Raw genomic sequence first — 27,172 nt, forward strand, 5'->3', positions numbered from 1 at the left:
GTTTTCATGAAACTGGAAGTTAGTTAAGGCTATATATAAGTGACTGAGGTGAGCTAAAGAGGATCTGTGCTCCAAATCAGCCCTTTATTGCCTACCTAAAGTTACAGCATTAAGAGTCATTCTTCTGGGTCTTCAAGGTCATTCATGGTAAAAATTCCTTCAGGTTTGTTTATTTTTGAGATAGGAATTTTCTGTGCAGCCCAGGTGGGCCTCAAACCCTTAAGCCCAGGATCTCCTCCTAAGTGCTGGGATTGCATGCATGTGCCACACACGCAGCTGGTTAGTGATCTTTAATGTTATGACTTCACTAACTTGATTTTTTAAATGTATGCACTTAACTGAAAAGTCATCAGAAAAGAAAACAAATCTCCATAGTCTGAACTTACACTACAGAAAGCATGGAACCAGGAATCAAAAGAATAGGATATAATTGCTGTAAGCAAAAAATAAAACAAGGCTAAACAAAATAGGAAATATAAGTGATGAGGGCACAAAGATGAAAAATAAAAGAATCACATACATGTTAGAATTTAAGGCATGGGAGTGTAAAAAAACAAAAACAAAAACAAATAAAAACTGGCACCTATTAAATATCCAACTAAGGAATATGAACTATTCTGACCAGATAATGAAGTACAAATTAAGGATTTTAATTACAGTTAATCAGAAAATTGTTCTAGAAGTGTTCCTTCTCATTCAGGAAAACTAAGAGCCTAGGGTAAGTCACTCAAACTAGACAGTAGCAGCACAGTACTATAAGCACTGCTGGGAGGAGAGAGAGAACACCAGAAAGAACAGAGAGAACCCAACCCTAAAAGCAGAGAACACTAAGACGAAGCCTTCCTATAGTATAGCCAGTACGGTAACTGTTATAATATTTAATTTACTTAATATTTAATTAATTTATAAACTACTTTTGAGTGGACTGAACCAAGCAACTTGCAAAGTATGTTAAAAATGAGGACATGTGACATCTGTGACTACATTTCAAAAGACTGTGACTTCCACCCTGCTGTCCTCTATTGATTTCTCAAAGCTTGAGTCCCTTGATGAAGCAAGGTCCCCTTGTCAGCTGACCCTGACAATGACATCTTGAACCTAAGTGTGGAGCCTTTCCCAGGTGAGCCTTCAGATGCCACCTAATGCCTTGGCTAACCTGACTGAGAAACAGTCTGGAGTTAGAAGTCCAGCTAAGATAGTTCTGACCAATGAACCAAAAAAACCTGAAATAACAAATGACTGCTGTTTTAAGAGCTATGCTTTGATACCCAATAGGTAACTAATATAGGAATTACATGAGATCCACATATTTTATTATGACATTAGTCATAAATCTGCCTGTGGAAAATAAATCTCATCAAAAGCAAGAGTTCTATTAGTCTGAGAAGCCAGAGGATGAGGTTCAGAATAGAAGAGAAAAACCACAAAGAATGGGAGTCCCAAAATTTGCTGTATATAAACTCCTCAGACTTCTGTCCAATTCAAAAATTGTGTGAGAGGAGATTTTCGAGGAGCCTGAAAAGGAAACAACAGTTTGAAAGCAAAATGGGCAGATCAGACTTTTTACACGACCAACTACAGCACCATTTTAGAACATCGGCCCTGCCGAGCCAGAGAACCAGAAAACAGTACCAAAAGACTGTACAGCAGAGGAGGGAAACATAACGGCACAAGACTAAGGATGCCTAATAGGCTTTTAAGGATGTAACCAAGCAAAACTCCTAAGAGCTAAATCCAAGTCTCTGCAAGGTTAAATGACTCCAAGAAAGGTTAACTGTGGAGCAAAACAAACTTGTAACACTCATGAGATGATAAGAGAATTCATCTAAACCATCATACATAATCCATTCAAACCATCTAAACAATTATTAGAAGTATGACCACAATTGCTATAATGAACTAGAAAATGAACCCAGTATATAGGACAATGGATCCTAGGCAGTAGACAAGAGCAAACACGACCATGTTCTCCAAGACCAAGGAAAAGTGTATTGAGTCTTCTGGTTGCCAAGTTATTGCCCAGGAGTAGGTTACAAGTTACAAAACAAGCAGGAAAGGGATAGAGTCAAGACAACAGAAGTTCCCACAAATTGTTTTAAGGCACAATGTGAGAGACAACAGCGCAGCCTTAACATTCATACAACCTGAAAGGAAACCCCACCTAGAATTTGCCTAATCACCATATAGAAAGCAACTGAAGAATGGTCTGGCAAAGAACCAATAAAAAGCAACCCAACAATCCCCAATCCTGGTTGCACAAGGCTGGGAATAGTCTGAATTCCTGACATTTAGAAACGCCTCATACAACAGGAAGAGTCCTGAGTAAAGTATATTGGGGATAACTTAGATATAAACAAGAGGCAGTTAGCACCACTATAAACAAAGCTTAAAAGGAAAACACAAAAGAATCAAACTGAACTCTATGTCAAATACATCCAGTATTAGTTAAAATACTACAACAGAATCTAGACCCAACAATGTTGTAACAAAGCTCCAACACCCAAATAAAATGTAACCAAGCGTCCAGATATAGAAAGCATGACCTCTGACAAAAAAGAAACAAAAGCAAGAGATAACACAACTGTAAAACAACAATACTGCAAAGACTACTAAAAAAAATGAGTCTCACAAGACAAAAAGAAGATATGGAACAAAAGAAACACCCACATGTAATGCACAGAATAAAAGGGGGGTTAAATATTAAATCAATTAAATGTACCAGTAGACTTAGAGAGACACAGCTATCTGACACTCATGCAGACCCTCACTCCCCACCAGTTCAGACTTAGCGCATGGGTTCCTCTATGCGCCCCTTTGACCAGGTAACATACTCTACCTGTATAATGATTGCTGTCTCTCCCACACTTCAGGCAACAAAGATATTGACACTCAGTACTTCCTGGCTTAAATACTGTTTCTCTTTTAATGAGAGCTTCTATCCTTCAGGTGTTTTATTGTTTTAGTAAAAGACCTAACAATCTGGGAACAGATCACTTCCTAGTCTCTAAGATTTCTTACTGATCTCTAATTAACAGGAGTTCCTTGGTAGCACCAATGTGGTGCTATTCTGTTTGTGCTTTAACAAACAAAGCTTGCCTGAAGACCAGAATGCGGAACTAGCCACTAGTTAGCCATAGAGGCCAGGCAGTAGTGGCTCACCCCTTTAATCCCAGTAATTGGGAGTCACACATGCCTTTAATCCCAGCACTAGGGAGACAGGAAGGGGATATATATGGCTAGGCAGAGAGGAATGTAAGACAGGAAGAGACAGGAGTTCATTGCATTCAGTCTGAGGATTCCTAGAGATAGGATGGCATTCAGTCTAAGGATTCATAGAAACAGGATCGCACTTCTGGTCTGAGGATTCAGTAGAGGTGAGAACTAGTGGCTGGCTTCTCTGCTTTCTCTGATCTCTCAGCATTTACCCCTATATCTGACTCCGTGTTTTTATTATTAAGACCAATTAGAATTCGAGCTACACACCTATGGCCTCTTTATTTTCAAAGGAGCTACTTAGTAATACCTATGGCCTTTCTTTATTGATTTCCTTTTTCCTGTAAAATTATTTACTGGCATTGGTTTAAAAAAAAAAAAACTCAAATAAGATTTTTAATAAAGAATGGCTGGAACTATTCCTCCTGGCAAAACTAAAAGAATTTTAAAATTTTGGGGGATTAAGGCTTACTATTTAAGGTAATACTAAAAGTAACACTGAAATATTAACACCAGAATGTGAAAATATGATACTAAGATACTAAAAATGCAATGTCTAATAAATGTATTAGAATACTAAACTGAAATATAAAATACCAAATAGTTTCTTAAAAAGTGAATACTTGAGAGTAAATTCAACTTAAACTATATATAAAAAGCCTAAGACTTAGCATCTAAAAAATTCAAAGAAAAATTTACACATCAGAAAATGTTGAAGTATACTAAGTTCATTCAGTTTTTTAAAGGCCACTGATTCTGTTTATTTTATATTATACATGAACAAGTGATTATACATTTGTTACAATTGGTTACACACCACATGACTTGGATAAACTGTAACACCATCAAGTGCTATGAATTGACTTTTGTTTTCAATAAATGTATGTCAAACAGGTAAAATAACATCACTGACTTCATTTTCTTCTCACATACCCTTGTGAAAGCTGTTGTTTTGTTTTGTTTCAGGGGAATGGAGGCCAGAAGAAAACTGTGGGTGTCCTTTCTCCTCAGGTGCCACCCACCTTGCCTGTCAGACAGGGTTTCTCCCTGGGACCAAAGGCTCACTTGTGAGGATAGGCTGCTTGTCACTGGGCCGAGGCATCTCTGCACATCCTTGCCTCCCCAGTGCCACCATGCTTTTTATGTGAGTACTCACCGATGAACATCCCCCCCCTGCCCTGTGGGAGCTGTCTTAGATGGGAAGAAATGATCATGGTCTTCAAAAGGCATACTCTTTTTAACAATTAGATCATTCCACTAGCAAAAAAAAAAAAAAAAAAAAAAAGTTCTTTAGACAATCGATATACGAAATTGTATACTATATATATGTAGTATTTTACTGGCTATAATACAGAAAAATACTTTTATAAATATTCTAACTCAGCTGTTTTTATAGAGAACAAATACTTCTGAAAACTGTAATTTAATAAATTTCTTTAAAAAATTCTAAACCAGACATATTCAATGAGAGAATAGAATTCATAAGAGAAAAATGGGGTTTATCTCTGTTTCAAAGCATAATAATCTCGGCCTTCCTAAAAAAAGTAAAATTCTGTAACCCTTCATTGTCCAGAGCATCCTGAACTAACCCTAACCATGACTTCCCTTTAATATAGCTCCAGTAAGACACTGTTCAAAACCATGTCTTTAACTGGGAACTTAGAGGAACTAACGAGAAAACCTAAGGGAATAATCATTTCCTATTTCCTGTTTCTCCCTGGAAACAGTTCTTCTTGACTGCTTTTTGTACAATAAAGAGCCCATTTCAAGAGTAAAAATGAGAAATGTGTCCAATCCAAGAGTCGCTCAGGACAATGGCTGGCTGGTGCCTATAAGCACACCAGCGAATGCTGACCTTCAGCTGCAGGGGTGGCTCCTCCCACATCTTCTCTCCTCAACCATCATGTGCTGTCCCCCTCCCCCCAGCTTTTCATTCCTATATAACATCCTCCTTCTGCTTGGTTTTGAGACTATGTGGCCCCGGCTGGCCTCAGCCTCCAATGGGCAATGCCTCCTAACTGCTGAGCGTACAGATGTACAGTGCCATGACCAGAAAAAAACGTATTTCTTCAGTCCCAGGTATTTCACAGCAATGCTATGGAAGCAAGTCCTAAGGAAGAAAACCTGTGAATTAATTACACTTTGGGACCGTGTATAACGCAAACACCAAACAATGAGGCTACATATAAAGAATGCTTTGTACTTCTACAGAAAAAAAAAAAAAATCAGCATTTCTTTTTCCAACAGCCTAAACTTCTGTTGACAAGCAACTATATGCACAAATTAAATTTTGACTGAAGCTTGTACTAAATCAAGTCACTCAACAGCTACTTCCCTATAGGAGGCATGGAATGAAGCATTTCCACCCAGTTATTTTTTTGAGACTATTTTAATAACTCAGGAATGAGTCATATCATGTATGCACATTACTTCTTAAAACATAAATATTGGATTTTCTAAATGTAACTTTTTTTATTTATTTTCTTCTTTATTATGGTATTTTAGTTTCATACATGTACCCTTTGGATACTGACTGCTCTTATCCTCATGTCCTTACCAACCTGTCCATCCTCTCCTTTCCCACAAGTCTCTCTCATGCAACTTTGCCCATTCACTCTGTGACCCACAAAGACTAACCAGGGTCATCGGTGTGACCATGAGTTTGAAGCTGTAATGTGGGATGTCCTTCTGATTGCTGAGAATACATGTTACTTTCATTGGTTATGAATAAAGATGCTTTGGCCTATGGCAGGACAGAATATACCTAGGCAGGAAATCCAAGCAGAGATACAAGGAGAAAGAAGGCACTGTTGGGAGATGGCTGTAGCTGCCAGAGAAAGATGTCCAAGCATCACCAGTAAGCCATGGGCCAAATGGCGATACACAGATTAATAGAAATGGGTTCATTTATAAGTAAGAGCTAGCCAGTAATAAGCCTGAGCCATCAGCCAAACATTTATAATTAATATTAAGTCTCTGGGTGGTTATTCAGGAATTGCCGAGTGGAAGAGAAGCCTCCAGTTACAGAGCTGTCCACTGGAGCCTGGTGGATGCAGCGGAGAGTACACAACTAAAGACAGTGGTTCCTCCTTTCCCAGAATCTATTTCAGCCAAGTGAACCCTAGCTGCTTCTTTGACTAACTGTTGACAGTACTGGCCTTGTGTGGCCCAGTGTAGGAAACTGCAGTTGACGTGAGTTACAACAGCTGTATCCAATGTAGGGAATGGCTTTTTGTAGCCTTCACCCTATCTTCTGGTTCTTACAGACTTTCTGCCCCCACTTTTGCTGAGCCTGAGAAGAGCAAGAGCGGTTTGTTTACAGCTGGGTCCATGGAAGTGGCTGATTTTCTACACCCTGGGCAATCATGGTTCTCTGTAGGCTCCAGTGGTAGTTTCAGGAAGAGTGGCTCCCAGAGGCCCACAAGACTTTAATGCTCGCTCGCCAGGGAGCGGCACTATTTGAACGGATTAGGGGGTGTGGCTTTGCTGGGAAAATGTGTCACTGGAGGTGGGCTTAGGGTGCAGAAGTAGAACTCTGCGAGCGAGCAAGCACATGTGCCTGACGCTGCCATGCCCCCAGCCATGAGGGTGATGAACTAATGCTGACACTGTAAGCCAGCCCCAGGGAACGCTTGTCAGATGCTATGGTCTCAGTCCCTGCACAGCAACAGAACCCTGACAAGAAGCATCAATGCTCTCACTGTACAAAGACACTTCTCTCATTAGGACGGGAACTCACTTAAGACAAAGTTAATTTTTAAGTGTGTAGAGCAAATATAATAGAACATGCCTGAATTTTAACTAATATTTTTAAAGTTAAATACAAAACACTGTATCCCTGAGAGGTGCAGAACCTAAAAGTCAGAAAGTTCCCTTATCATCTACTATAAGCCAATTCTTCAGTCAACAAAACATTGAACTCATCTTTGGTTATTCAGGCTGCCTATAACAAAATTAAAAACTTCTCTGAAGTTCCCAAATCCATTATTTTATTTTGATTCTAAAACTCTTATCAAACATGCTCAAAGAATTTATCTTTATAAATTTCTCAAAAGCTGCTAATGAATCTAAAATTTATTTCAAAAGGATCAAGTTGATTTCATCTTACAAATCTATGTTCCTTTATCCTATCCTTCTATATCATTCTTTCAAAGTTTTTCCTTTGTTTGAGTATTAACTTAGTTTACTAAGACTGGAACACATCTATCAAACTGGTAGCAGCATTGCATGAATCGACATTGCAGGTCTCTCTCCTGCCTTTCTGTACTGTCCTGGGTGGTGGTATTGTTGTTGTTGTTGTTGTAGTTGACGCACAGGACCCAGACCTTGGGCTCCGGTAATCCTCCTGGAACTGGCTTCCTGCTGCCGCACACCGCTGTGCCCAGCTGCCACTCTTTATGTTTAATGAACATGGAAGTACTTTCAAAAATAGAGGAATAACCTAAATTCCTATGCCAGTGTTCTTTCACAAGACCATAATGAGACAACTGTCTGTGGTAATCAGGTGGAAAGCAGTATGAATCTGAATGAATCTTTTTCAGACAAAGAGAAAGTAAGATTAGGAAAGTTGAGACAATATAATCAATATAAAATATAACTATAAAGATACTTTAAAAACAGGTATTAAGGTAACAACTTAAAAATTAGGCAAACCTCTTTTAAATTCATTTTTCTGCAATGAAAAAGCAGATTCAGTTATCTAAGGAAGGTCTAATCATATTTGTTTTGTAACTCACTTATGTCAATAAAATAATCTCAAGTTATATTACTAATACATAATATATATCTACTAACACTGTAAATAATATAGAAATAAGATGTTTTCAGACTGTTGAGAAATTTCTAATACGGAAATCACTAACACAATGACTTAGCTAACAAACATTACAGATAACACGGGCGCTCTCACCGATTTCCGCAGGAAGCTGTTTGATTTTGTTCTCGCGGATGCTGAGCATGCTGAGCTTCGGCAGGTTTTTGATGTCCTTCTCCACAGTAGTTATACGATTAAAGCGAAGGTACAGAGTGGTGAGAGAGTCTAGCCTATACACCACTGGAGGGATTTCTCTCAGTTTATTATGCCGTAAATCAAGCATCCGCAGCTTCTTCAAGTTATCAAGAGAGTCAGGCAAACTAGTGAGTGAATTCTCACTGAGAGCCAGTGTCATGAGATTTACTAGACAGCCCACCTCTGCTGGCAGGGACTGCAATTTGTTACTGTATAAATAAAGTTCTGTTAGTTGAGTCAACTCTTTAATTGATGGTGGCAGTATATGTATAGACCTCTTGGATAAGTCCAAGCGCATTGAGTTCTCCTCCCGGCATTTGTTAAGCTCCTTGATCACCTCTGCATTGCTGGACTTTTTTCTAGTCCCAGGTGCTGGATTTGGCCGTTTGATCGTATTGTCGACTGAAAAAGCCACCCCTGGTTGGGCAGCACTGGAATCCTTCTTTCCATCTTTGGCATCTTTCCCTTTGGTTTTAGGTTCTTTGTCTTTGCTTTCTTTCCCAAAGCCTCCAGAGGCTTTTGCCTCTTTTTCTCTTTCCTTGGCAGATGGCACTTTGGGATCTTTCTCTTTAGAGTCTTTTTCTTTGCCTAAACTACTGCTCATGGTGACTCAAGCTTGAACAAAACACTACATGAACTCCTTTTATTTGCCAGCAATCCAGATCAAAGATGAAGAGACAAAGATCCTATACAGTCAAAAGAGTGTTGGCATGAAGAAGCAATCAGCTTGGAGTTGCATCCATCTGTTAGTTACATGTTGGCTCTAAAAGCACTATGCCCATTTCTGATAACTCGTTCCAACTGGTAAAATGGTGTTGATCAGTCAGTGATTCATTAAAATTTCTGAAATACAATACAGACAGCAGTACATTACCTTAGGTTATAATTTACAATACGCAAAGTCTCTCCAAGCAACACTGGGGAATTTGTCAGTTTCCTTATGGATTATACATTATTCAAGTCCCCTCTATCAGGAAACATCCCACTGCAAACCTCAAAGGCAAGTAGAATACACAAGACTTCCATCCACAGAACTTACATATATTAGTTGAACAAGTATTTTAAAGTCCTTGGAACAGTGCTTGTATGTAGAAGCACTTAATTATTAGCTATTGTTATTTGGCATAATTCAGAGGTCTCAAAAATTTGTATCATAGTTAAATTGGATTCACTTTTTTTTTTTTTTTTAACCTTTTCCTATGAGATTGTAACAGTCATTAGGAATAAATGGTTTTCCCCAAGTAAACAGTCATAGAAGCACAGAAATACCTTTTATTTTTAGAATTTTAACTAACTGGCTCTTTAATCTTTGGAGTAGTGATAGAATCAAGAATTCAAATTAGGTAGTGTGTATCCACAGTTCGCATTTAACAAATACACTGACTCTGCTTTACCTACACAGGGAACACATCAAAGCTGCCACAGACAAAGGAGCAGCAAAGAACAAGCACAGAACAAAGTGAGATTTGTAAAGGAAAGGGGCACATAGTTCAGGAGAAAGAGTTAAAATAAGCATGTCAGTTGATTCTGATGTATGGAGACAAAAGGGCTACCTTTGGAAAACAGTGACGAACAGTAATCTCCATTGAAATCTGTATTTTAGAAACTGAAAATGTAAGATTGATGGCACAATAGTCATTTAGGTATAAAGGGGCTGGAGAGATAGCTTAGCATCCATGTGCATAGACACTCTGGAACATATGACATCAACTTGAAATTGCAGAATATAAGAATACACTGGTAAATTTGGTGCTGCAATTAAATAAATATATCATCATTTGCTAGCAAATGAGAAAAAAACCTAAATCCCATTAGTTCATACTACTTTAAAACATGAAGAACACCTACTTAAATTCATGTAACAGTAAATAATTGGAGATAAAAATAGCCAGGGGATATAGATATTATTTATCTGTTTGCGCTTAATAAATGTCATTATACCCATTTTCTGGAAAAACAATGTTTTTCTGATGTACAGAACAGAACAGGGCTGTTCAGATCATGGTGTTTGGGAAGTAAAGGGAACAAAACCCCTTCAAGGACATACCGTCACTGACCTAAATTTCTTCCACTAGTCCCTCGCACTCAGTTCCATCAGCCCAATCATCTGAGGACCAGGTGTTCACTGGGGAAGCATCTGTGGACCATTTAAGATCCAAACTGTACAGGGTGTCAACACATTTGCCCTGTAAAAGGCTAGAAATGAAATAATTTAGGCTTATGAGACTTTCTTGTCTGTTAGAGGTATCCAAGCCTGTTACAGTAGTGTAAAAAGCAGCAATGGAAGTTGTACTTCAATAAATTTTTAATTTAATTTTTAAAACATACTAAGATTAGATACAACCACTGGTCCACAGCTTGCCAACTTCAGTCCAAATCAGTTTAAGACTTTAAATCATTTCTTTCAATAACTACCTTTTTATACAAAATGGATTAAAGTAAATGTGCTTTTTTGTTCTTACACTCTAGTCACATTATATTACAAAGTAAAATGCTTCTAATCTGTAACAGAGAGAAAGGCTACAAGGACAGGAAAAAGGAAGCATTCCCAATACTAAAATGCATTCTTAGGACTCCTGAGGGTGTGAACCAATGGACCTTCTCTTGGAGTTTTTTCCTTCTGTGTGTTTGTTTTGTCCAATTTCAATGTTAGTTTTTGTTTTATCTTGTATTTTATTGTTATCCTTTAGAAACATGTTTGTTTTCTAATGAGAGGCAGAAAGGGAATGGATCCAAACAGAAAGGGGAGGTGAGGGGAAAATGGGAGGAATAGAGGGAGGGAAAACTATTACCAGGACATATTATGTGTGAAAAAAATAATCTATCTCCAAGAACAGAAAAATATCCCAGGTAGCCAAAAACAAACAAACAACAACCACTAAAGGCAGTTGGCTTAGATATTATAGCACTGAGATGAACTATTTACAGGATATTGACACTTGTTCCTGGGTGTTATTAAAAATGATTTTTTTAAAAACTGCACCTTAAGAAGAGGGCCAGCAGGAATAGATGGGGGTAAAGAGGGCAAATAGGATTGAAGAACATTACTTATCTATATGAGAATCTCATAATAAAATCCCTTCTTTTCTACAATAAATAAAAGTTAATAAAAAGGGGGAATCTATCATTGCACCCAATGTGGTGACATATACCTGTTATGCCAGCACTAGAGAGGCCAAGGCAAGAGGACATAAGTTCAAAGTCAGCCTGAACTACATATAGGGAAATGTTGTTTAAAGACAACAATAAAAAATTAGTCAGTATGAAAACTATAAAGATCACAATATATTTTAAAAGCCAGTAGGCCATATGCACTCCTACAACACACAACACATACACACACACACACACACACACACACACACCCCTACCTACATATCTACCTCAACCACAGAATAACTAAAATAAATCTAACAGAAACTAAGTGAATACAAAATAAAAGTAAAATGCACATGTATTTCAAGGGTCCATGCAATATATACCGAAACAGACTATATCTTAAAACATAAAGAAATTTTAAATTCTAAAGAATTGAAATCATACAATGCATGTTCTCTGACCATGAAAAATAAGACTAAAAAGAAGTAGAGAAAGATAATAAAATTCTTCAAACATATGAAAATGAACATACTGCTAAATAATCCATGGGTCAAAAAGGAAGCTAATAAGGAAAACTATTCATTGAGCAGAGTAAAAATGAAAATATTTCAAAATCTATAGGATGTAAGCAGCAGCTTAGTGGGATATACACATCCTTGAATGATGATATTAGACTATATAATCCCAGTAATTTAAATTCCCACATCCAGATCCCTGGGAAAAGAAAAAGAAATCCAAAGAAAGTAAAAAGAAACAGACAAGAAGAAACCCATAAAAATCAAAACTAAATGAAGCAGAAATTAATTTTTTTAAAATTCACAAAACTGATAAACACCCATCAACTCTGACAAAGATTAAAACCAGACAAATGAGGGATTTCACTTAGGACCCACAGTACAGAGACAACAGAGCCCTGAAGACAACTCTGTGATGATGCTCAACAACAAATAAAAATGTGCTAAACCCTTGGAAATCACATATATCAAAACTCAAGAGAAATTACATCTGAATAATTCTAAATTTAAAAGAAATTGAAAGCACAGTTTTAAACTTTCCAAAAGAGGAAACTGTCAACCATAGATGTGCCGATGAATTACGAGAAGCATCCAAATGAGAATATATGGCTCCCACTCATAATATCTCAAAGTTCAAAACATTAACTACAAAATCTCCTCCAAGAAATAATCATCTGCCCCCCTGAATATGGGTCTCAGCCAGAAGGACTGAGCAGTCTAAGGGACCTCAGACAGTGGAGCCAGGATGTATCCCTGGTGCACAAAAGGACCTTGCTAACACATCCCCCATGGAGGGATACTGCCTTAACCTAGAGACAGGAGAGAAGCCCTAGTCCCTACTTCACATGACCTGTCACATCTACATGACCCCAACTGGATGGCATTGTGCTACATATGGAATTGGGATGGGGAGATGGGAGGGGAGGGTGGTTAGAGTGCATGTGAGAGGGCAGAGAGGGTAAAAGGGAGGGAAGGAGGGAGGGAGGAACGGAGAGGGAACTGGGATCAACATGTAAAATAATAAATTAAAAATAAATAAATAAATAAATAAATGTAAAAGAAAATGACTGACGTAAATACAGACACTGAATGTGAATTATCAGACTCACTTTGGGAAGTGCCTTTTCTTTAAGAGAAACTTTTAAGTGAAACTCGTGTTACATTACTCTGATATGCCTACCTCTAGTTCTCACTGCAACCTGTTCTTATCCCACACGGTATTTCTAAGCCACTATTGCAGCATTCTATTTAAAAAACACTGGTACCTTTTGGTTTATCTTTGTGTGGCAGCAGGGACCAAACCTAGAAGGTTTCATACGTGCTAGAAACTCCACCATTGAACTACTACATTCCCAGCCCCCAAAGTTGTTACAAACTTCTATTAAAGTAAACATCAAATATGAAATTATAATGTTTTATACCAAGGCATCCCTCCTCTCCTTTACCTCAAAGCACTTCTCTCCAAATAGTGTAATGACATACATATTAAACTTGAATTTTACTCATTTCACTCCTGGTTCATTCCCACTTGCTTAAAGTGGATCCATGCCTCAATTTTCAATTTTTATTCAAAATCATTTTTCTCTTTGTTGCTTCTACCAACATTAAACTTTATTTTCTAACAGGGTAACCATGAGTATATTGTACAGGGTTAGCACAGCAGACCTTACTGAAAATGATTGGAACCAGCAATGGTTTAAACTTTCGGATTTTCTGAATTTTGGAAAATTTGCATGAACTTTCACATTTGAGCATCCCTAGTCAAAACCTCTAAAACCTTCCTGGCAGATCTTTATAAAGATCTGTTCTGCACAGCAAGTGATAGACAAACAAAGCCGAAAAATGCAGTTTGCAGCATTAGGGAAGTGAAAGTTAGGGATCCTCAAATTCTGTAACAGCTGATTGCTAAGTTAAAAAATGAAAATAAATATTAGAAAGTCACTAGCAACACAAGAAAATCAATAAAGAAAATTTTCCTTGCTATGACTAAAGTAAGCTTAAGAAACGCCTGGCTTCACCTTTTGCTCACAAACAGGAAAGATTAGTGAGAGGAAAAGGTAAGAAAGTCGAAAGCGGAAACACACTCCCTTCCCGCAGGTCAAAACCAGAAACACACGAGGATCAAAGCAGTAGGTGAGACAAACTCCTTCCAATTTCTAATAGCAAGACCCCCAAGCAATAAGATATTTAAAGAAACCTCTATTACTCTAAGCTCTCACCAAGTCACGCAGAGCTGAATTCATTCTTCCAGACTGCCTCATGCATACTTTATTAACTAACCTTCAATGAGATGACTGATTATATCTAGCATTATTTATAACCAGCATTATTTACAATTAAGTTCATATATATACATATATAAATATAAAATGTGTTGGTCTATTAAAATGTAAATCATTTTGTTTTATATTAAAAGCTGTCAAAATCCTAAGCCAGGCTTAGTGGCACAGGACTTTAATCCCAGCATGCCTGTGGGAGGCAGAAGCAGGCAGATCTCAGTGAGTATGAATACAAGGTCAACCTGATATACACAGTGAGTCCTAGGACAGCCAGAAGTACCTAGTCACACCTTATCTAGACACTGCCCACCCCCATAGTAATTGATCAAGAAAAGAAGGAAGGGTAGCAGAAAGGAAAATATGAACAAAGTGCGATGATATTTTTGTATGAAAATATCAGTGAAATCCATTTTTGTACACTAAAAAATTTTAAAAAGCAAGAATAATCAGTCCATATACTTTCTCTTGTTAAAAAAAAAAAAAAATGATCAATCATATATCAACCTAATGCCAGGGAAAAAACGTAAAACTATAGTACAAACCTATCACTCTTCCACCATCTACTCACTCATGAGCTGTTTAGGACATACCTATGAGTATTTGGGGCTTACTAGAAATGATAAAACCCTTACTTTCAGTGATTTTGAGTAAGGATGGAAGAAGACAAGCTACAAAACTGTAACAACAGAGGAACTGGAAGTGTGATGAGCAAGGTGAGGTTCCAAGTTCAATAGGACCCTGCTGTTGGCATCAGCTTGCTGAGCACAAGAGAAACCACGAAAGAGCTACACAATCTAAGTAGGTTTCCCATGACTGCAGTGGGGCCATGCGCGATGTGACTGCAAGTAGAGGTTGTCAAATCTTGAAAAACTTGTTATACAAGTTTCATAATTTGGACTTTATCTTGCAGACACTATGATCTAAGAATATTCTAGGAGAATAACATGGGTAAATATGAAGAAAATATATATTTCTAAAGGGAAGACGGTATAATCACAGGCAGATCTTTAGATTTATATCTGATACAGTTTTATAAATCAGATATTTTCCATGCAGCAAAACAGTCAAAGAGAAAACAAAAATCCAATAATAAATTCTCAAATAAAATGTCCCATCACCATTTGGAGGTCTTAGCAATCCTAGGACTTAACATAAGAATGCTAACCAAATGAGTTCTCCAGATAATTCTAGTGCAGGTCCGCATTTCAAAAACACTTCAATAGCCCATGCCAAACATAGTAAGGGAACAATCAATTTCATTAATTCACTTAGGGTTGTACCAATGTTTAGGAATTTAGTGGACAGAATATGCACACAAGAACTCTTCTGCATGTAATATAAACTTCAAATGCCACCTAGATTTAAAAAAAAAAACTCTATAATAATCACCTATAACCCAATTCCATTTTACCTGTGAGCCTCAACTGCTTTTGAACTTCTTGAATTATATATATTATATATTCTAGAGAGAAACAACTATGTAGAGACCCTATCACAGAACAAACAAAGGAGACTAACACTTTTCAAGTCACAGAACAGGATACAATAGCGTCCTAGACAGAGTTAGTATTGCTGTGATCAAACACCACAACCAAAAGCAACTTGGGGAGAAAACGCTCCCATTTAACAATACTGTGAGTACACCTAACTAGGAAGGTGAAAGACTTCTTCAGTGTCTTGAAGAAAGAAACAGGAAGACACCAGAAGATGGAAAGACCTCATATGCTCATACATCCATAGAAACTGTAGAAATAAAAATCCAACAAAAAATATGAATGACACTCTTCACAAAATAGAAAAAGAGAAACCCTAAAATTTACAGTCACAAAGACCTTAAATAGCCAAAGCACAGAGGACAAGGAATGCTAGAGGGATTCCTACACCAGACTCCAAACTATAATAATAAAAACAGCATGGTACTGGCTCAAATACAGACATGTGGGTCAATGGAATAAAATAGAAAACCCAAAAGTGACTACATATCTCATAATTGGAAAAGATGCCAAAAATATACACCGAAGACAGCATCTTCAACAAACAGTGAAGGAATGGTGATGAGATTCTATGCTCACATGTAGAAGACTAAACTGAGAACCTTATCTAGCATCCTGCACAATAATCGATTCCAAGTGGGTCAAAGACCTCACTGTGAAACCTGAAACTCTGAAACTACTGAAGAGAAAAGCTGAAAACAGATCTACCATATGACCCAGATGTACCAGTCTTTAGTACATAGGAAGAACTGGAATGGGGGGAGAGTGGGGTGGACATTACATAAACAGAGCAGTCATGCATGAACTTCTCAAAACCAATTTAAGCATTGAAGTATGATGGGGTCTTGGTGCTGGGAAGAGAAGGGCTAGTGTGCCTGGAAAAGGGGTGAGAGCAGGGATGTATGTGCACAGTGTGTTAATAAAGTAAGAAAAGTATATACATACATAGAGTATGTATAAAGGTACTTGTTGGGAAGGTAAACATTCTGGGATGGATAAATGAAGAAGGGCTCATAAAGAAACAGTAATACACACGGACCAAGTAAAAATATTGTCAAAGAAGTAGTATAGGAGAAAGCGAGCTGAGAAGGGTATCGGTGAGTAAAGGCAGTTACCATGGCAACACACGTAGACAGACGTGTAAGGAAAGAACCCACCAACGGGGTTTTCTGGTCTCTATACATGCACTATGCTGCAGAGTGTCTGTCCCCTCCCCTACACAATGTACACTCACTAGGAACCCTTAAAGCTGTCAGTTCAGCTGCGTGTACTGGGAAGGAATCGTGAAAAGAGCACACAAACAGTTCTAACCTGAGCCTTAGAGAAAAGGGTCAGCTGTTTTTCTTTTCAAGCAGATTAGAATGGACTCAAAGAAAGCTTATTTATTTGAAGATAAGAAAAGCAGCTGAAGTATCGTTATCTCCAGTTATGCATAGTTTGGAAGGGCAGAATCAAATTTATTTGTTGACAAGAGCTTTTGAAGGAAAAAAAATAAAATAAAAATAAAAAGGAACAGATAAAGGCATGGACCAAAAGCAAATAATTTAGACTCTAAGAAGTTAAGCTATCAACTTAGAATAACAACAACAACCTCAAAAAAAAAAAAAAAAAAAAAAAAAGATTCTTCTCCAATCATATTTGGTAATCTATATTTTATTCCTAAATTAACTAAGAGAATTAAGAAGGCCAAGTATAAAGGGAAAAGAAACGATAAAGGACTACACGGAGCAGGCTAGGCTGAAGGACAGAACAATTGAAAGGACAATAGGAAAGTGGGAACAAGGGATTAGAGTACCAATTGGAAATCGGGTGTACACTTTAGTAAAGTCTGATGTATTTCTGAAGAAAGAGTAACTCATTTACCCATAATCATATACAAAATAACAACACAGAACAGTTTATAAAAATGATAATTATAATGACACACATTACATATCCAGCAGAAACCTAACAAACAAGATCACAGAAAAATACTAATGAGTTTATGGAGAGAACATCTATTTCTCATGCTATAGTGCGAAGGCAAAATAGTGTGGTACTGTACTATACATACCATCTATCTTACAACTGCAGTTCTTGCCATTCAGTTCTATAAAATTAAAACATATGTTGACACAAAATTGTCTACCACTGTTGATAGGAACATTAGTTATGATTGCAAAAACTGGAAATAATCCAAGTGTCTTTTAGTGACTAGTTAAAACAAACCCTGATACATCTACACAAGGGAATCCTACAGAGAAATTAAAAAAAAAAAAAAAAAAAAAAAAAAAACTACTGATGTTTGTAACAACCTGGATCTCAAGAGCATCATGCCTAGTAAAAAATATCAAGTTCAAAAAAGGGTGGCTACTCTCTAATTCCATTTATCACACATCCTTGGCATGATAAAACTATAGAAACGGAGCACAAAGCAGTGGCTCCTCAGGGATGGGACAAGGGAGGGGAGAATGGCTTCCTTCTGATCAAAACATAGTCTTGTGTCGTGACCGTGACGATAGTTAATCGAATCTGTTTATGAGGTAAAAATACGTAGAACCAATGAATATATGAAAGAATGCATGCTGTTTTATAACTTAATTTAATAGTGTTATGCCAATGTCAATTCCAGGGTTGATACTGACATTGTACTATAATTATGTAGGATGCCAACACTGTGAGAAGCCAGGTGATATATTGTAATGCCCCATGAGTATGTTATTATTTCTAAATAAAAAGCTGGTAGTTCACTGACACAGTCTTACAAGCACTACATTTAACTTCAAAAAATTACTTCTGTTAAGTTTTGATGAAGTATCATAGAACACCTTCAATTACCTGATAAGGCTACTGAAATAGTTCTATCCCTTTCCTCTTACATACAAGAGGGGTTGAATACTGGCTTAATTAATAACCAGTGGCCAACAGCTCATTCAATCGTATCTATGTAATGAAACCTCTGTAAAAATCTCTAAACTACAGGGCTTACATAATTTCTGGTTTGGTGCTGGAAATCAAATATCCACATTGTTTTCCCCATAATGCCTAATATACCTCTTCAATTTGACTCTCTCTGTGCTATATCCTTTACACTAAACCAATAATCAAAAACAGATCTTCCCAAGTTCTATGAACCTTTTTGGCAAGTCATTTATCTAAAAATTAAATACAGCTAGTTGGCTAGAAGTCTGTGTAACCAGACTACTGCTTACAGTGGGGGCAGTCTTTTAGCAAGGAGCCCTTTTAATCTACAGGATCCAACACTAACTTCAGATAGTGTTCAAAACTGAATGGTAAGATTCCTACTTGGTGTTCAGGGGGGGGAAAAAAACTGGAGAAAATCCCTACTACATTGTCAAGACCATAGTAAGGACAATTCACACATTTAAAGTTTATAAGCAGAAAAAAGAAAGAGTAATTAGTGATAGAAATCAATAGACAGCTACAAACTCTTTAAGGAAGAAAGTGTACCCCAAGAATTTATATCCAGACTAACTATAATTCAGGATTAAGACTAACTATAATTCAGGATTAAAACAACAGTTAAAAACTAGCAAATATGTAAAACTCAAATACTGTTCTTATGAACTGACCTTGAAAAAAATTTCAGACAAGCAACAGCTCAGGCAAAAAGACAAGCTGAAAGCACTGGACTCAAGACTATTAAAAAGTTGTGACTGCCAAATACAATGTAAATGTTACAATCCCTGGCAAAAGAAAGATAAAGGGATTGATTATGCTTACATCTTTATGCTTAACTACTTTATACGTGTTACAATTCATCTCAATCAGTTTTAAAGGAGGATATAGGTAAGTTTAATATGTTCATTTTAAAAATCTCAGACTAGATCACATGTGAGAGAGAGAGAGAAAGAGAGAGAGAGGGATATGCAATGGGGAAAGGGTCAAGAAGGGAGAGACAACAATAAGGATGTTCAAAAAAATGTAAGGAAACCATATGTATGTATGTATATGTGTATGTATATACATATAAATACACATAAATATATATGTAAATATGGCTTATAAATATATATTTATATGGTTAATTGGAGCTGCACAGGGAAAGTGCCCTTCCCAGAAGCTACAGGTTAGTAAACAAAAAGTCTAAAGCCAGGTGTGGGGTTATTAAACAAGGGGAAGGTCCTAGAGACTCCCCAAATAATACAGGCTTTTCCACTGCTCTTGGTTACTCACTAAATCTTGATGGTAAGACACCATTTGTTTTGATCACAACAAATGGAGAAATCAAACTGATCTGAAAGATTCTTCCCTGCATCCTCAGTGCTGGGATGTGTTTTGCAGGCTACTGAGAGAGAAAGCCACCAAGTCATAACCTGCTGTGAATTCTGTGAGCTACAATAATGACTAGCCCGCAAGATTTGCCCATGGGTGCAATAGTAGCATGAATGCTACAGGGGTAACCAACAGGGGTTTGCTATTGTTGTTGTTGGTTGTTTTAAATTAGGCTTAAATTCCACTGAACAAAAGGGAACTCTTATCTGGTACTATAAACCTGATCAAGAACCATGGTTTGAAGAACCATGGGCCCTATTACTATTATTTTACTCAGGGTAATAGTATTAAACTGCCATCTAAATAGTTGTCCTTAGACACAAACCAGTACAATTCTCACCCTCGTCTAAGAAGCTTTTTATGCAGCAGACAGCAGTGAATATATAGAGACTCACAACTGGCCAACAGCACAAATCAGTGACTGTGGAGTACTCAAGCCTAAATCACTCCTCCTCCTCCACAAGGTTCAGAACCCCACAGAAGAAGGGGTGAAAGGTTTTAAAAACCAGAGTACTCAGCCCTAAATCACTCCTCCTCCTTCTCCTCCTCCTCTTCCTTCACAAGGCTCGGGAACACCACAGAAGGGGTGAGAGGTTTTAAAAACCAGAAGTTGGAGAGAACTGCTACAAAGCTGTTATCTGGACCTCACAGGATGTTATACTCATCAGGTTACAGCAGCTATGAAAAGCTCTGCACAAGACCTAACCAGTCAACTGTCCAGCATCAGGAAAATGTCCAGAAAGCCCTACCCCTACCGGAGGTACTATTGGCAGCTAATGGCTGCTGTGGTAGTCAATTTTCTTCAGCAGTATAGCCCATGGCGATTACCCATCTCCAGTAGATGCTGCCCTACACCCATGCACATTTGGGCATCACTAATTGCATTCAGTAAGTTGAAAAATAAAAACAGGAAGTTAGGAAGGGTTATCAGGGGAGTCCAGGAAGATTTGGAGAAGGGGCGGGGGTCTAAATACTTAGTAGTCATGTATGAAATTCTCAAAGAATAAACAAAATGGGCACTAAAAAGACAGCCCAGTGGTTAAGAGTACCTATTGCTCTCCCAAAAGACATGATTCAATTCCCAGCATCCACATCTGTCTGTAACTTCAGTTCCAAGGGATCCAATACCCTCATCAGGCCTCCATGGGCATCCAGTGTACACATAGTGAATGCACATAAAGTATTTTTTATTCAGATTTAAACTCAAAACTAAGCAGAAGTTTCAGTGTAGGAGATTTTATATTTCTTCTTTTGAATATTTTACATTAACCATGTGTTGACTTAACAAAAACTACTAAGCTGCTTAGAACCCTTAAGGAATTCCCTACTGAAAACAATGTTGTTGGGTTTTCTTTTCTGACCAGCATGCAGAAAAGTGTATCTCCACATTTCACAGGCCATATAAAGGCCGATTCTCAGACACAAATATATTCTTCCAAATTATAAAAGTTCAGCATTTAATGTCACTGTATTAAAAAGGAACTTTTAACTGTTATGTGCATAAAAATAGCAAAACATTGGAAACAAGACAATAAGACATAGTATAATGCACTGGAATATTTATAGACATTAGTTATCATACACATTATATATGTATGATACATTAGAATTTCACAGTTATGCTTTACCCTTTCTTACTGCTGACTTGTGGGATGACTACATCAATTTATTCCTGTATCAACCCACATATAGGCTGTTTCTAATTACTTTCTTCATTTATATCAGCTACATTGTGTTTAACACAGAACACAGTTTTAATTTTCCTGAAATCACTACAGCTTAATTTCTGGGAGCTTTATATTAAAAAGCTAGATCCCTACTCCTCATTAAAAACACCAGAATACCTGGGGTTTGCTGGGTCCCCAATTTTCTCAGTGACAATTGACACTGCAAAGAAGCTCCCCTCTGAGAAGCCTTGGACCCACCCACATCACACATTGCTGTGCTATGTCCATGCATTATTTGATGTGCCTGGTCTCCTCTCAGAACTGAAGGTTGGGGCCACTTTACTTCTCTTTAGATTGTTTAAATTTTATTTCTGCATGAGTGTATGTCATGAGTGTGTGGGAGCCTGCAGAGCCAGATGACATCAGATCCTCTGGAACTGGACTATAGTGGTTGGGAGCTGCCGAACATGTGTGCTCAAAACTGAGGTAGGTCCTCTGGGAAAGCAACAAGTACTCTCAACTACTGAGCCTTCTCTACAAACCATGAGAGCTCCATTCACATTGGGTTACTTGGTTACAGGATTCTTTGTGTGAAAAGTGTATCAATAACTTGTTTTATATGCACATTGTAAGCCTTCCCATCTGGGATGTTAATTCTTTTAATCTTTAAGTCTAAGAAAACACTCAACCAATGTTAGTGATGTCATCCTTCAATTAATTAAGGGTGATTTTACTTTTATCTTTCTACTGAACATCTGTTAAATATATTTTAATGGTTGACACTTCTTTTACAATTTATAGACAACAACAAAAATAATTCAATAGTGGCTGGGTATGTTGGTTTTTAAAACTGACAAAAAAGAAAACCAAATAAAATTTAGGAAGAAAGCCTGACTGTATATTATAGGAGAGCAAAAAAAAAAAAAAAAAAAAAAAGCCTATAAGAACTTTAATAAATTAAAGAACTTAGTTTATATGATACTTCAAGTCAAAGTTATATACTTTATTCAAAGGTCATAAAATGATCTAATTTGTAAGCGGACAAACATGTTTTGGGACATTAGCAGTTTAAAAGACAATTTTATCCAAATATGAACATTAACATTTGAATTAACAAGTATATCTTCAAACAATTAATATTTATTACATTATTCTTCACACACTGTGTTTGTGTTCAGTACACAGTACTTGCTATACACTTACAGACAAGCAGGTAAAGCAACACACACACAATGTGTTGATAAGCATAAAGAGGAGAAAATTAAAGCATGCCTCGAAAAAGGGGGATCAGGAAGATCTTCCTGAGAGAATATTTAAGCAAAAATCAACCCCAACCTCCTACATCACAATGATTACAAAATCCTATTTCTTCTCCCAAACCTTCTGACTTCAACCTCTCTGTATTCCCAATGCCACATCCACAAGGTGGACTCTGATCTGACTCACAGTCAGATAGAGGCAATTTTCCCTATGGCCTTCTTACCTGCCTTACCATATCCATCCGATTCTGTTCTTAACATAATCACCGTCCAAACTAAAACACTTAGAGGCAACCCTCAGGATAAACCCTAAAACTTCACAGTAACTTGCAATCTCTTTGAGATCTGGCCCTGCTTGCTTCTGTCACAACCCTACACTCTGGTCACATTAACTTCTTTCACAGTCACATCAGCGCCTTCCATTCCTTGTAACTAATGCTTTGCACAAGCTATTTCTTCTGTTATAAATACAGACATACAGTTCTTCACCAAGCACACTCTCAGGAATCACTTATTATTGAAAACCCTTTCTACATATCATCTCGCCCCCCACCACACACACACACACACACACACACACACACACACAGTCAGACAGGATTAGTGGCCTATGCTTTTAACCCCAGAACTTGGGGGGTAGACATATTTCTTTGACTGACATTTGTTCAATACAGTGAGTTTTAGGACATCAAAGACTACACAGTGTTTCAAAAACTAATAATAATTTAAAAGAAGTTCGCTGTCAGAGCACTTAACAACCTGTAGTATATTCTCAGGTAAGATTCTTCTGGTTAAAGATAATAAGTAAATAGGAACCAACCTATCTTTTTTAAGTTATATGTTAGTAGTTAGAACAATATTTCAGTAGTTGCATTTATATAATAATAAATATTCAACTTATGCTTGGGGATTTTTTGTTGTTTTGTCTTGGTCTTTCAGGACAGGGCCTTCTACATATTCCAGGATGACTTGTAAGTTGCTATGCAACATAGACAGGCATGTAACTCCTGATCCTGCTGCCTCCGTCACTATATTGTTAGGGTTACAGATGTGTACCACAGGTGTGTATTGCCACACCTGGCTCTGCTAAGTTTTATACACCATGCTGGAACTCTCACTCATTACATCAAGAAGCAACCTTTCTACAAAGTGCTTCACTGCCCAAGATATTAGACATTTATTTAGCATAAATAAGCACAAATCAATAAACATTTGTTAGATATGGTTAAAAAATACAGCAAACCTTTATCTCATATGTTTATAGGCTACTTAAAACAATCAACTCTCCTTCGCTCAGATTTTTATATCAATATCCAAAAGATGGCAAGACTACAAGTGTAATTTTTCTGTCTCTGTTTATAAAGATCTGAAGAGTTCTTTATTCTTTTAAGTTAAGGATAAAAATAAACAACTCGTGATTCCAGATAGCATAACTGTTTTCCAAGTCAAAGTAAAGACTTTAAGAGAAACTTCCAACTCAGAAGGCCAAAGCAGTCATCCAAAGAACAAGAGATTATGTGATAATATTAATAGGCTTAAATAAGCACTGCTGTTTTCAAGAGAACTAAAGGAATGCAACCTAACACAGCAAAGTGAGTCTGAGATAGGCTTAGTTTCCACATGAGCCTAAAGGAATTCCTGCCCATAAAAGTTTTCTCTATATGTCCATATTAACTAGAATGACAACAATTCCTATGTACAGCACCTTCAAAATTACTCAACACCCGCCCCCGCCATTCCTGTAAGAAAGCGAGATAAAATAATAGTTTGGCAGATGTGGAGACAGGATTGATTTATTTTATAGTTATAAATTTCACCACTTCATATGTAACTTAGATTCCAGACACACAAATTTAAAACAAAAAGCCAAAAATTCCTATTTAGCAACCTACAACATATCCTTACCTGGGACCAAAACTCTTGTACAATTCTAATTTACCATGTATATAAACTGTAAAATGCCCCAGTAGAATCTCAACCTCATGTACTGTAATCAAACATTATCTGAAAAGTTTTTATACCACAGGAATATGTAGCAAAAATATTTACTTATAAATACTGCTTAAACTGTCTTTCTTCCCAAAATCTCCAAACTGGTCCTATACAACCTAAGTATTCCCAAAATTTCCCTGTGTGAACTGGTAGCAAGTTTAAAGTGTTGGATATCATTGGGGCTCAGAACATATCACCCAAACATGACCCTTTGGAGACCAAATTTATTTACACTGGCATATTTTCATCAGATTATTCTATGACTGACATGTCATCAGAATCAGAAAGAGATGCTCATCTTTTGATTGCTGGGAACTGAACCAACAGCCTTGTGCATGCTAGGCAAGTTTTCTAATCTGGCTTTACTTACATAATAAGGCTGTCTTTATTGCTATACAATCCCTCCAGTCACATACCTATAACATAAATCCCTACCATCCCCAGAGTCCACAATCTCTATTCCTTTCTATAATATATAATATAATATATATATATTCCATCTATAAAAAATGCTATTTTGTCTTTAATCATCTGATTTGTCTTTGTCTCTTATTTTGTAAGATCCCTGTTTTAACACATAATTAAATTCAGGATTTTCTTATTAATCTGACTATGTCAATTATTTCATAGTCTGGACAAAAACAAGAGAATAGATGAACATAAAACAAAAAACAAAAAAAATAAAATAAAATGTAATTACTATTTTCTTACACATGCTAAGGTCACTATAATACCCAATAATTTTCAGTACTTTTAAGCTATTAAATTGCATTTAATCTTCATTTTTTGTATGCATAAACCCACAGTTACTTCAACTTCCTATTATTCTATAAAGTCAGAAAAAAATTTAAGTGCCACAAACAGCAAGTTGAGAGTATATGGTCTTCAAAGTATAAAGCTTATTAGTAATGTGCCATGATTATAAAACAAACGGCCTTTCCATCATTTATGTAGTCTATTTTTGAGACTTTAAAAGATCTATATGTTCAACTATATTATTTGCCTACTATCTTAACAGTATGGATTTAATATAACTTTTAAAATTCATGTATTTGGGTGCTTTCTCATATGTATATGTACCACGTATGTGTATGCCTGGTGCCCACAGAGGTCAGAAGTAGATGTAGGATCCCTTGGGATTGGAGTTAAAGATGGCTGTGAGTTATCTCAGGGGAACTGGGAACCAAACTCCAGTCCTCTACAAGAGCAGTCAGTGCTCATAACTGCTAAGCTAACTATCCAGCCCAATGGTTAATATAATATACATGACATCTTTTGGATTTTAAAAATATCTGTGCATTTCCAAATATTTCAAAGCAAAACCACTCATATTAGATCAAAAGAAACATCAAACAGCCATGACTAATTTAACTTAAGGGTAAAAAGAATTTCTCTCATCAAATGATATACAAAATACTGAAAGGCAGCAGACATTAAACTATCTTCATAATTTAACACACTAAACTGAACCATACGATTTACAATTGGATATGCTACCTTCTAAATGTAACCCTTCCTAGTATGGGTTGAACTCCCCTGCTGCTATGGCTTATGTTTAATCCATTGTGATCACCGTTAGAGATGGAGCCTTTGGGAATCCATGGGCTTTGGTTAGATCATAGGGGAGGAGAGAGCTCAGTGGATTAAATGCTTGTTTGCATGCATGAGGATCTCAGTTGAAATCTGCCACACTCAAGTAAAAAGTCAGCATGGAGAGGTATGTCTGTTATCCAGCACTGGGGAGGCACACATCGACAAGGCATGGCGCTCACCGGGCAGCCAGAATAGTGGAACTGCTTAACTAGAGTAACAGGGAAAACACCTGACTGCAACCTCAGGTCTCTACACAGGTACACACACTCACGTCAATATTTTTAATAAAGGCAAAATAAAAATTATTCACTAAACTTTTTAAAACTACATGTAGCACTGTAGAAATACATGCATTGTTGTTACCGAACTTACCCTAGTTTAAAAAAGAAAAGAAAAACTTTTGGGGACAGCCCCATACAGCCCAGCAGGCCTTGAATTGTCTGTGACTATGACGCCAAAGGTGACAGGAGCTTCCAGTCTTTCTGCTTTCACCTTCCAAGGGCTGGGAACTGTAGGCACAGCCTGCTGCACCTGGCTTACAAAGGATGTCAAAGCTGTTCTGAAAACAGTAGCTCTTTTTAAAAAGTAATTTTACTTCTCAAGCTCCAAAGTAACTTTTATATTCCATGCATAAAACATCTACCATTCAATTTATGGCAAATTTCATAGATCATCCTATCTGGTTATAGTTAGTTAGGTCTTTAGGACTCAAAACAAAACCTGCTAGTCTTATATAGTCTTTGCACTATGATATTTTTGTTCTTAACCCGTGTTCTACA

At 37.1% G+C, this 27,172-nt stretch overlaps 1 protein-coding gene across 1 annotated transcript in view; it reads right to left on the bottom strand.

Moving 5' to 3' along the window:
- Window positions 1-27,172, bottom strand: part of Shoc2 (SHOC2 leucine rich repeat scaffold protein) — a 68,348-nt gene that overhangs the window by 34,121 nt on the left and 7,055 nt on the right. The window contains exon 2 of the mRNA XM_051199626.1: window positions 8,123-9,064. Coding sequence (XP_051055583.1) covers window positions 8,123-8,825 — 703 coding nt within the window. The 5' untranslated portion in view covers window positions 8,826-9,064. The remainder of the gene's footprint in view (window positions 1-8,122; window positions 9,065-27,172) is intronic.

Source organism: Phodopus roborovskii, unplaced genomic scaffold, assembly GCF_943737965.1.
Source record: "Phodopus roborovskii unplaced genomic scaffold, PHOROB, whole genome shotgun sequence".
Lineage (NCBI taxonomy): Eukaryota > Metazoa > Chordata > Mammalia > Rodentia > Cricetidae > Phodopus > Phodopus roborovskii.